The sequence below is a fragment of the Struthio camelus genome, chromosome Z (genome assembly GCF_040807025.1).
Source record: "Struthio camelus isolate bStrCam1 chromosome Z, bStrCam1.hap1, whole genome shotgun sequence".
NCBI lineage: Eukaryota > Metazoa > Chordata > Aves > Struthioniformes > Struthionidae > Struthio > Struthio camelus.
Window position 1 is genome coordinate 30,967,688 of NC_090982.1, and position 13,054 is coordinate 30,980,741.

The following is a 13,054-nucleotide window of genomic DNA, read 5'->3' on the forward strand; positions in this document are numbered from 1 at the left end:
TGTACATCAATTTTCTAAAGGGAGTCTACCAGTGCTTATCCTGGTCCTAAAGACACACGCACAAAAGCAAATTCAGAGAGGCTATTCATGTTCCTTATTACAGAGTTAGGACCATTACTGAATTAAACTTCACAATTACATTTTACAAAAAGAGAAAACCTAAATACAAGAGGAAGACCAAAATGTCTGTCAGTGGAAGACGCAGGATAGTCCTTGCACAATCTTTTGACCATTGCATCTCTTTCCAAGAGTGCCCCAACAGCAAAACTATTCCTTTGTACGTTATAGAAAAGTCCCCTTAAACCGTACTTAGAATGCCACAGGTATCACATTAAGCATAAAAGCTATAAATAGTGCAAATGTACTGCTATAGCACTTTACAATGAAAACCCTACCCTACGCAACTACCTGTCTTATTTTGAACTTGTTAACAGTGTATATTAAATGCACAGACAAAAAAAAAAATACCTGGTGAGCTCTTCCTTAATCTTCAAGGGTTCATGTGGGTAGAATTTCACTCTAAAGCACATGGTGTATGGTGGATGAGCTGAAACATTATAAAGAAAATATATGAGAACATTAACAACCAACACTAAAAAGAGCGGCCTCCAAGAGTCTTACAAAGCAGCCTGAGTGATGATCAAGCACCAGGCAATGACTTGAACAAAACCAAGATATATTTTATATGCACACAAAAAGAAATGAAAACTTAGGACAAAGACACCAGAGCACATGCAAAATACAGACAAGCTATGCAAATCAATTTACACACAGCTTTGCACCTCACAGGTTTTATTGCACAAAACATATTTGGGTTGCTGGTTTAGTTTTTGGGCTTGTTTTATTTTGTTCTAATTGATATACAGGAAGCAGCTGCATCTTGTCCCAGTGAAGTGCAAAGTTGTTATGTACACTTCTTATTCCTGGTAATGATAATGCCTAGACTACAAAATGGAACAAATCAATCATTAAATTTGGCTAATGCAACCGGAGCACAATAAAACTGTTTTTGTTTCCGATATTTAGTTAGATTGTGTTATCTATTTCCTGAGGAAGGTAGCAATTCTGGGCCTTAAATAAGTAATATAATTTCACTTCTCAAAAAAAATCAACAACATGCAACAATAGAATGAGTTCTACACTACCGCACACAACTTTACACCCCACTATTGTGACAGCATTCAAGATATTATCTGATCCTAGGCCACCGATCTTTCAGTGATTACAGAAAGGATGAGAGGAAATCAAAGACTATTATTCGGATCAAAGAGGAATCTTGTGATAATCATGTTAGGATAAAAGCAGTGTGAAAATCACGCAGAAGATTTCAGAATGACATGTCAGACGTGGCGTGCATGTAAACGGAGCCCTCAGGGCCATCTGTAGCCTGATAATTTTCATGTTTTATGTTCCAATTACAAATTAGAATTTAAGAAAATATTGCATCTTTAAAAAGTAAACAGTGTGGGGAAAGAACACCTAAAGAAAGAACACCTAAGCCACTGTAAACGTCAGGTGTGCTGGTAACAACGTGATAGAGAGTAAGGACAGAGCAAAAGGAAAGGCAGAACAGCTATCAAAGCAAGAAGGACCTTCATACAGTAACTACTGTGAGGATCCTCTGTACCAAAGTTTACCAATGTAGCTATCCTCAGATGGACAAAAAGAGGAAAAGTGGAGACCCTTAGTCTATAGACCCTTAGTTTTAACAAGAGGGGGTTTTTTTTGTTTTTTTTTGTTTTTTTTAAGGAAAGCATCTGTGCAAATTTAAGTCATAGTAATGTATAGTTCTATAATATTCTAGCTAGCTTTAAAAGTTCCTTCGTTTTAATGTGGGCACACAGTCAACCTAACTTTTCTAAATTTTAAAGAGATGGCACTTTTCAGATAAGAGAAGAAGGAAAATCAGGAGAGAAGGGCAAAAGGAAATTACAGCGGCCAAAGGCAGAAGGAAATAGTTGGACCAGAGAATTATATTTAAGTGAATGTAATCCAGAACAGTAATTACTAAGCTACTGGAACATTTTACTATAGCATCTTCTCAAGCTTATTAGCTTATTAGGCTTATGGAAATTGTGTACGGAAATTAGTTCCACAATTGTGAAATTCTTGAAGCTACTTTGACTGCAGCATATACCTGTATGCTGCAGTTTTCCTCGAATGCATCTTTGGATATCACATAATTCCATGTGATGTACAAAAGCAACAGAAAATAAAAATGCATTACATTTTTTGTTATGATCGTTATCCTTTGGAGTGTTTGACTGTTTTTCCAGATGAAGAAATATTTTTCCCTCTCAAGACTTCATGTTGCACTTTTTAATTAAGGTCAGCCTCAATAAAGAACTGTTGATTTCTCCTTTTTTTCCTCATTTCCATAACTACTCATTTCAGACACAAGGAGAAATGTCAGAAGAGAAGGGGACGGAGATGTGAAAAACACAAATACAGAAAAAATACAGAAATAAGAAAGGAATAATAACAAATAGAAATAAATAAGAGGAATAAGCAAGAAAAAGAATTAAGTCTTAACTGTCGTCGAGTCCTGGTTTGAACATTCAGGTAAATTAAATCTGAACAAGGCCATTTCTTCAAAAGCTAGGAGAAAATCAGAATGCTTTCTATGGACTTTGGCCTCTTAAGCGCGATCACAGCATTTTCTTAAAGTGACTGGAAATAGGTTGCAAAACAGCAAATTGTTATGTCTTCCAGGTGCTCAGTCAGGGCAAACTAGAAGGTAAACTGAATTCAATGTACCAGCAAACAACCAAGTAAAACAATCATTTAGAGATGTCCTGAGAAGTCACTCTGCCTGGGCAAAGCAGAAGATAGTGTATCATTTTAAATGTCTCTGTCTCTTCTTAACAGCCTTCTAAAAACTAAGCAAGGCAGAAAAGCTTCACTTTCAGAATATGGCTCTGCTAACCAAACTTGATAGAAAAGCCAACTTATATTAAAGGAACTGGAGCTCTTTCTTGGGGGGGGGGAGGGAGCTTTTTAGAGCTCCTGGCAGGTTTGGAACTAGTCTATGCTTGCAATAGAAACAGAGTAGTAAGAACAGCTAGTACACGGCTCTGCAGGACACTAGCTAGTATGTGCCTACTACAAGACCCCAAAAATACACTGATCTTTTGATGTCAATGAAATGATTGACACTTTGGTTCTGGTGCATAATATTTCCATACCACAAAGAAAGAAATTATTTAAAAAAAAAAAAAAAGGCTGTAAAAGTTACAGCAGAAGAGCCAAACTCTGACATTATGTGGTAAATGTAAGAGAGCAACAGCTGTCCCACACGTAAAGAGTATCATAGCAAGGGCACGTATGCATAGGGAAGGATGACATGCACTGCACGAAAGAACAGCCTACGTTAATAGAAAAGGTTGATGTTAAGTTCAAGCAGAAGGACAGAATGTGATGGGAGAAGTATACCAACACGCAGAATACAGAGAATCCAGACAACCAGTTAATTAATGTAATTTGAAGCTACTTTGCAAACTTTTCCCTAGATTCAAGCTTCTGTAGCAATATGAGTCCTCAGAAGTGCAGTAAGGAATACAAAATAAGGCTGCAGCAGCCTGCTAAATGTATGTCTTTTCTGAGCAACACCTGCAAGGTTGTCACAATTCTGACCTGTAATTTGAAACATTAAAAAGAACATGATCTCATCTATCCAGTTCATCACGAGGTATATGATAAAAAGGTACCCTTTTATCACAAAAAGAAAGAGGATTGTCTTTTCTGTTCCTTTTTCCCAACAAGAAAAAAAGACATGAACAATGAGCATTTGAAAGCAAAGGGAGGGAGGAAACCCAAATAACTCCCCACTTTCCTCCTTGCTTTAATTTTAAAATCAGCATAAACGTCATGTTCCTCCAAAACCCCATTTGACTATATGTAAACACTTAAGGCCTTTCACAGAATTGTAGCATGGTTGGAAGGGACCTCTGGAGATCATCTAGTCCAACCCCCTTGCTCATGCAGGGTCACCTAAAGCACCTTGCACAGGATTGTGTCCAGACAGCTTTTGAATATCTCCAGCGAAGGAGACGCCGCAACCTCTCTGGGCAACCTGTTCCAGGGCTCTGTCACCTTCACAGGAAAGAAGTTTTGCCTCATGTTCAGACAGACCTTCCTGTGTTTCAGTTTGTGCCCGTTGCCTCTTGTCCTGCCGCTGGGCTCCACGGAGAAGAGACTGGCCCCAGCCTCTTGACACCCTCCCTTCAGGTACTTATACACACTGATCAGATCCCCCCTCAGTCTTCTCTTCTCCAGGCTGAAGAGGCACGGCTCCCTCAGCCTTTCCTCACAGGAGAGATGCTCCAGGCCCCTCATCATCTTTGTAGCCCTCCGCTGGACTCTCTCCAGCGGCGCCACGTCTCTCTCGTACTGGGGAGCCCAGAACCGGACACAGCGCTCCAGGTGAGGCCTCGCCAAGGCTGAGCAGAGGGGAGGCTCACCTCCCTCGGCCTGCTGGCAACACTCTGCCTAACGCACCCCAGGAGACCATTGGCCTTCTTGGCCACAAGGACACGTTGCTGCCTCGTGGTCAACTCGTTGTCCATCAGGACTCCCAGGTCCTTGTCTGCAGAGCCGCTTTCCAGCAGGTCAGCTGCCAGCCTGTCCGGGGGCATGGGGTTGTTCCTCCCTAGACGTAGGACCGTGCACTTGCCTGTGTTGAACTTCCTGAGGTGGTTCTCTGCCCGACTCTCCAGCCTGTCCAGGTCCCTCTGAATGGCCGCACAGCCTTCTGGGGTGTCAGCCACTCCTCCCAGTTTAGTGTCATCAGCAAACTAGCTGAGGGTGCACTCTGTGCCTTCCTCCAGGTCATTGAGGAATACGTTGAACAACACTGGACCCAGCACTGACCCCTGGACGACACCGCTACCTCCAGGCCTCCAGTCAGACCCTTGCCTCTAATCATAACCCTGACAACCCTTTGCCCATGGATTTTACAGCACAGGAGAAAAACACAGGATAACTTCATATTCTTTCAGTCACTATAGTCTTGTGGTGGAAAGCAAGACATGCAATGAATTGTATCAGTCCAAGAAATTAGACTGTCAAACAAGACAATCCTCCAATTCCTTAAAATCAGAATTACTTTCTACCAATTACTCCCACATTGAAGTGCAAATACTAACAACAAACCTCCCAAAAAAGAGCATGATTTTCAAAAGAATATTCCTTCAGCTCAAAACTTGTTTAAATATAATAGGGTTTAAAACAGCTATAAGCCTTTTCTGTCAGAGCAGTCCTTTATTTGTCAGATAAGGAGCAGCTGGTGTAGTGAAGGGCCCAAGGCTTTGTCAGAATTTCCTACCATCACAGGCTTTGCCGTCCTTCTAAAAAGAATCACAGTTATAATCGTTTCAAAGGATTTTAATGCAGAGAATTGTGCTGGCTGCAACTCTACTGCCTCAGGGCTATTAATTTGCCAGTTTATGTGCTAACAGCACGTAAAAAATGAAGACAAAAGAATAAAATCTACTTGAATGATATAACATGCTGAAACTGTTGACTGCAGCAAACCATGATCTAGTCCCCAAGAAACAACTATGTGCACGGCGTGGAAGGTTTCCAGGCAACCAATTGTATTTCTTAAAGATTTATTCTAGTTGCCTTTAGCTAAGACAAGCTATCCTACGTATACTAAATAGTAAGGAATTCTTAGCTAAACTAAACCTGTAACATCCTGGTTGGAACACGGAAGGCTATGGGAGTTGCACCCCTTGGCACAGATACTAATCTGTACAGGAACAAATCTCACATGCTCATATTTTTAAGCAAGGTCCCCTGCATCATTCAAGCCTTCTGTGTATTTGAAGACTTACAGGGAATGAGAAGCCTAAGAAAAACTACACGTTTATACAATCATTTTGCTCATATATAAAAGTATTTTTTTTAAAATGGTGAAAGAATTTGACAGAATTTCTAGAAATACGAACGGAAGAGGGAGAAGGATATAAGATTCTCATATGCCACTTTCAGGAATGTTGGTCGGTTGTTTTTAAACAACCTGCTTCTCACCCAGCACAAACACTAGCTCCTCTAAGGAGATACATTGACAATATTATTTTTTCCACTGAACAGAGCATACAGATGGACACTGAAGGCTAAAAGCAGACATCTAAGTTACCTTCATGGTCCTGAGAATGCACTATGGCAGAAAAATTCCTGCATCATTCTTGGATACCACATATTCTCTGAACTACATCATCCCACTAAAAGTTAGAATGCTTTAAAAAAAGAAAAAAAACCCAAATCCAAAACACATTGCATCCAGTCTTTACATTCACTGAAGCTGCAGAAGGATCTTTAGGGACCCCTAGGACATGTGCTACTGTTTCCATATACCTTTTCCCTTAGCAAGGGAAAAAAAGTCAGCTTTTTATCCATACCACTTGCTGAACACATTTAAGACAGACAGAATGCTAACTAGTGCTTTTATATTTGCCTAAAAGATACCTAATCTATCATAAACCTCAAATTGTGGGGTCTTTCTCACTGCGCTTAATCAGTTTTCGTACAACACAGGGCTGGGCAGGTTTTCCTCAACTAGTTATAGCGCTTCTAAGTGTTTTAGTGTTTGATTAAGTCTTTATAGAAGAAGAACATAGGGTATTCAGCTTAGCGCCCAAGGAATCATACAAAATTCTTGTCTTCACTATGTACAGATTTACAAATCTCGTATTTGGTCAAATTTTTTTTTATTTTTTAATCTGTACTGAGACATCAATATTCATGACAAGTTTGTTGAGATTTAATATTCTGTTATGAAGTTTAAATAGCTCTTATCTCTGCAATTGGATTAGTTTTCCCTGGTTCATTCCATGTCTTTTTACATTTCATAACAGCATTAGAGATGAAGGAAATTAAAGTATCTTAGCAAAACCTAACAGCCTGATACAGGAGAATATTCTTTTTGCATTACTCTCTCAGATCATTTGAGAAGTAAGACAGTGAAAAAAGCATGTAAGTTTTGATCTCCCACACATCAGGGCAAAAGAACTTATCCCCTTCCACTTTCACCATTATATCATATTCTTTTCTTAGAAATTTTAAAGGTCATCAAAAGAAAAACCCGTGTAGTTGGGTATTTCCCACAAGACAAGATAGCTGCATACTTATCACAGAAAATAACCTTAGGCAACCTTTTAGAGAGTTTTTAAAAGACATTACTGGAAGTCAGTTCTGCTGACACACACAGTGAAGCATAGTGAGGCTTACACTTACTGGCCACCAACTGACTTCCAGCCACGACAGACAAGACTGGCAAAGGTTCAGGACACTCCTCGGAGACTAAAACAGAAAGTTTCCTTTCTCAGGAAATTAACAATAAATTATTAGCAATAAAAGTCACTGAGGCACAGACTTTGCACATCGTGCTATTACCCAGACAATACTTCAGTGAGGGTGGAAAACCAAAAAGTAAATGCTAAGACAAAAAAAATGCTATGCCTTCATTCTTATGTTGCACCAACACAAACCTAAATCAGGTTTCATACGAGATATAACAAAACATGAAATACGCTAGAAGATTCTTTGTCTCATATCCCAGTACTATTAAAAAGGAACTTAAAGAAATCTTTGCTATTGTTAAAGAAATTAAAATGATAGATCATTTTATGTCTGAAGATCTGAAGTCTGTATAGGTCTGCTCTATCTTACTGGCAAAAATGTATAGCTGCTGAAATAGGATCTCTGTGTAACATGACTATATACTGGGATTATACCTGAATCATTCACATATTACTGGCTACCATGAAATCTAGTACCTACTGAAATCTGGAATATAGCACTATTCTGAGCCTTCCTCTTCTGCTCTGAATACTTGGCAACACTGTGCTCTGTGAATTAACACACTGAAAAGCTTGTTACTGTGCTGAGAGAAAATTAAGTCCCCCACACACGACAGCCGAGATTAAGCACAAAGCACTTCTCTATTTTTGCTGCATGAATCCAAGTGCTTCACAATCCTATCTAAATCCCAGTGGCCAACTGAATTAAGAACATTTAAAATCATTAACTACAGCCTACTCTTGCATCAGAGAAAATAAACGTCCATTCTGACAAAACAGATTGTTTCACTGCTTTCTGAATTGCTTAAAAGGCAGAGAAAGAAGAGAAACCCTCCACCTACACTCACTGTGAACAATCTTCTGTCTTATGTCTCCAAGAAATCATACACACTTTAATATATGTTCTGTTTACCAGTCACTTTATTGCTTTTGTGTTCACTCTTTCCATCTACTACTAACTTCGGTCCTCATCTGGGTCACTTGAGATTGTGCTGCTTTTACATGAATATTGGTAATTTATAAACCAACTTGAGTCTAAACCTTTTCACAGTAAACTGAATATTTGTAGACAAAACACAAATATGGTATAGGAATTCAGGACTTTTTAGAAAAACAAATCAATAGGTTTGTGATACAAAATGCTTTCAATAGAAAGTGTCCTGAAACCTGTGGGAGAGAAAGAGATATTCATAATTTACATGGATGCTATATGTAATATCCTTGTTTTGTTCCCTTAAAGGGTTAAGGACTTAATTCCTGTATCTGTGACAAAAAATAAAGTTAAGTTACACTGGTATTAAACTGAATTTGCTTATGAAAAACTAAACCAACCACATATTTATTTCCGAGTCCTATATATCTTAGGATGCTAACAAATTTTACTGGGGGGGGATATCTATTATTTTTCACAGTGATAAGCAAACTCATACTAGCTGCATTTTATTTTGCTTTTTTCTGTGAATCTATTTGTCAGTGCTCAGAGTTCTTACTGGGGTCCTACCACAAAAGCCACACAAGTCCTCTGATGAGCCCATCGCATCACAAAATCTAGGTAATTTAGGGAGTACCTACCATTGATCACATCTAGGCAACATCTATAAGCAGAGTTGTTCTGAATAAATCAAAACACTCTCAGAGCATCTATTGGTAGAGTTGCTGAATATGTTGCTATGCAAAATGCAATAAGAAGCATGAGCTCTTATGCTTCGCTGGGGGAAAGTGATGCTATAAATGCAGATTAGAGGATACTTTGAGGAAACATTGCTCTACTTTTGACGTAATGTAATTTGTAATTATTAGTCTCCCATTTCTTCCTTCATTAGCACTGCAGACGAGCTATTTAGTTTTAGCTTGATATTCTTGCTCTTGCTTATTTTTACTGGAGGATACTCCAGGTAGCTAGAGACAAAACATAACAGTTCTTATCTAACATGCTAGACATATGTGTGCATGCATATGAGTACACATAAAACACATCCTGCAACATGTAGTATTGCAGTATTAATAGAAGAATTTCTTGAAGCATTCCATGTAGTCCAGCCAATACCATGGATTGTTTTTGCATATTAGATAATTTATTTAGCCTTATCACATTTTAAAATAATAAATATATTATCTATCACACAATAAGCACCTTGTATTCATGCCTAAAAAACTAAAACAAATGCATATAAAGAGGCATGTGGGTAAAATTCTCCTTCATGTCACAAACTAAGCAGGTTGACAACAGCTTCTAGTAAAACAAGAAGCTACTCTCAATGACCTAAATCAAGTCTCCACAGTCTGCCAAAGAAACGCTCTCTTCAGCTGCTGGATGTAAACTTCTGAGCATCAAGGTGGTTTTGTTTAGTGAGCTAGTCTTCACAGGTGACCCACTTAATAGAAAGGACAAGCCAGACCATAACATCTCAAAAACGCAATCGAAACGATACAAGCTTTTTTTTGAGGCCTTTTTTTTTTTTTTTGGTAATAACGGCTATAATTTTCTGCTCATCTGTGTGTGGCAGGAACTCAACACTTAAACTACTACTACTTAGCTTTGAGATAACTCGACTGTAACTATGATTCGACTGTAACTATGATCTGAAACTAATGCTCTGCACTGCCAGGAGGTTGCAGAGAATGAGGGGAGAGGAGACACAAAACAAAATAAAAATGCCACACTCCATATTTTATTGCAATCCACCCATGGCTGATTACATGTTACTACAAAACCGAGCCAGAACATACAGGTCTCCTTATCACACACGTCACTCCACACATCAGCTGGCCCCTGGCTGTAGCCTTGAGCCCCAAGGGAAAGTTCTTGATGTGCAGAGTTGTGAAATGACAGTGAAATGAGGGTAGTGTGGCTTTTGCAGAACTCTCGAAAAGATGTGAAAGGCCTCTTTGTAGCAGGAAATAAATGAAGCATATTCTCAACAAGTGCAGAGAAGCACAGTAAAATCTCTGGCCATTTCAAAATCAGGTACCAGACTGAAGATAAGAGCTATCAACACTTACATTTCATTTGCTTGAAGATGGACTTGTTGGGCTCAAGCCAGTGCTAGAAAGGAAGAACAGAGATCAGAGGTTAACACACAGCAGACAACATACCTGAAGATGTACATGGAACCAAAAATAAAAAGAAAGATTTCGGTTTCAGTGGGGCATGCACAAATTATAAAAAGTACCTCCATTCCATGCTCCAATATTATATCATTGTAATTGTACTGTATGAACATAATGGATGTAACCACTGTCTATTAGACATTGTCAAAACAACAGGGTAAGACAAATACTAAAGCACACAGGCTCCACTGATTAGCTTGTGCAGACGCGCAGACACTTCAGTCTCAAACCTTTAGTCATATTTTCCAGACAAATGACCATATTGGACTAAGTAAACAGAATATTCAAAAACCTCTGCTCACTAATGTTGTCCTGTACAGTCTTTAACACTAATGCATGTGTAATTACTATACTCTCAAAAATATGCTCAGAATCTTTCTAAGAACTGGAGCCTGAAAGGGGTGCGCTTCTCCGTAATGTACAACAGAGAGGTATGGAATGCAGTCAGTTTACAACTTTGCAGGAAAAGAATCACAATGGAAGGATAACTTTCATGTTTTATTTCTCCCGGCAGATAAACTCAGATGCTTCTATGAAGAAAAACTAGGTTTGTGGTTTGTATTTTAGTGAAGAGCCCTAGCACGCCTCCTGCTAACAGAAATAATAAGCTGAACCATTCAGGAGGATGTTTTGATTGACAGAGGAACATGCTGATATTCAAGTGCCACTTCTGACCGCAGCCAGCAGCATTTGTACTAGGATTTTTCCTGTAAGCAAAAAAATCTCTACACTATAATGAGATTTGTGCTGCAGAAGCAGCTGGTCAAAAAGCACACTGTTCAGCTTTAATAAGCATAATCAACATTGAAAGGCCTTGCACCAAAGGGTTCATTTTTAACCCTTTTAATTCTAGCTCAAAGAATTCTCCAGTCTACCACAAAAAGAAATCTTAGCATTTTTACAAATACATTTAATACTTAAAATATCTCACAACAGCCACAATTCTGACTTATAATATATAGTAATTTTACTACGGAGAAGTGCAAGGGGGACATATTTCCAAGGAATTGTTGATAGGTGACAGAAAATTACTGTTTTTTAAACAGGAACGGTGTCTCAAGAACTCAGTCAAATTCAGCTCTAATTGTAAACTATTTTTCTTGAACTGAACTTCTTGCAAAACAAGTACCTTGGAAAGAACGTATCCAAATATCTACAGCTTGTGTCACGGCTGCTCAGAAACTCTTGCATATGTTTAATGACAATACTGGATTACAGTACAGATACCATAGCAATACTGCTGCATGTTTTTGTTTGAAGCATGCTTATCACTGAAGGACTGATTTGGAATCCTGGTACCCAATAAACAAAAAAAAAAAACCAAAATCACACCCCCAAAAAACCCCTACCCAGATTGAAAAAGGAAAATACCATTTCTTCTTCTTCCCTCTCTCCCCAGTATATCTCATACCAAAGAACAGGATGTTTTGCAAAAAAAGAAAGAAACAACTGAAAAAACAACGTCTGCGTCAACAACTTACCAAAAATATCTAGCTCATCTGATTCTTTTTTAGATCACAGAGATATGATATTTATTTTGCTTTGAAGAACAGTGCAGGAGTGGAAGGGAGCGTTCACAAAACGGTAAGGTAGTTAAAGAAAGTTGCTAGGGCTTGTAATACTTGATAGCCATATAATCCAGAATGAATTAACAGACAGGAAACCAATATAAGGCACTCAGACATACAAGTTTTTCTTCCTGTCATATTCTCACACCCACCCTTTCTCCACCGGGATCTAGACGGTCCTAGATGAGGAGCCAGGCAGCAAAGAGCAACTGGGATAGTTAGCAATGCTGCAGTGTTCCCACAGAACAGAGAATTGAGATATTTTTCCACTATTTTCCTCTAGCAGAAACATATCACATTTTTTTGACACTTCTACCTCTTTTTAAAAGGCCAGGCTGAAATATCAGCACAGACGAGGTCAGGTTTTATGGCTATCTGAAAAAGTCAATCACCTATTCTAACAAAAAGTCAAAGAAAAAAAAGTAAGTTTTCAAATATGAAACCTTTATAATTCACCATATGAATAACAAAAAAGGGCAAACTGGCCAGAACAACTAATCCAACTATCCTTTTTATTCAATTAAGGGAGTTTAGAAGTGAATTGAGCAAGCAGTGAAAAACATCCCTGAGCTTCCTATAAAACAGGCTATGCTAATGTGGATCATATTCCTCATACAGCACATCAAACCCCAGGAATACAGATTTAGCTAATGTATTTGGAAGCAAAAGCTTGTTTCACTAGGACTCGACATTCAAGAGTTAAAAATGGACTGAAAAGAAACAGAGTAATTTAGCAGTTTAGATTTTCCCTGCCAGGTCAGGGAACCCATATGCCGTTTTTAGAAGCTCACGTTTCTGTGGTGACCTTCTGATGGTGAAAGATTACAAACACATAGGCAATTCAGCTGAATCTTCTAGAAAACTGAGCAGTTACTTTATAATTTGTGGGGATTTTCAAAGACAGGACAATTACGTGCCTAATAATGAGTGTCAGTGGAAGATAAACACCTAGTACTTCTGAAAATAGCCATTCCTATATTTGTTTGCATATTTCAATTTGAGTTTTAAGAAAATTTTCCCCTGAGTACTTAGCTTTCAGCCTTACAGCCTTAGCTATTAATAATTAATAACTGT

The 13,054-nt window shown here is 38.5% G+C and overlaps 1 protein-coding gene across 4 annotated transcripts in view; it reads right to left on the reverse strand.

Moving 5' to 3' along the window:
* The window catches only part of FRMD3 (FERM domain containing 3), a 139,834-nt gene that overhangs the window by 59,200 nt on the left and 67,580 nt on the right, over window positions 1-13,054 (reverse strand). For all 4 annotated transcript variants that reach the window (XM_068928263.1, XM_068928262.1, XM_068928261.1 and 1 more), the window contains 2 exons: window positions 10,305-10,347; window positions 469-547 (listed from right to left, as the gene is read on the reverse strand). In XM_068928263.1, coding sequence (XP_068784364.1) covers window positions 469-547; window positions 10,305-10,311 — 86 coding nt within the window. In that variant the 5' untranslated portion in view covers window positions 10,312-10,347. The remainder of the gene's footprint in view (window positions 1-468; window positions 548-10,304; window positions 10,348-13,054) is intronic.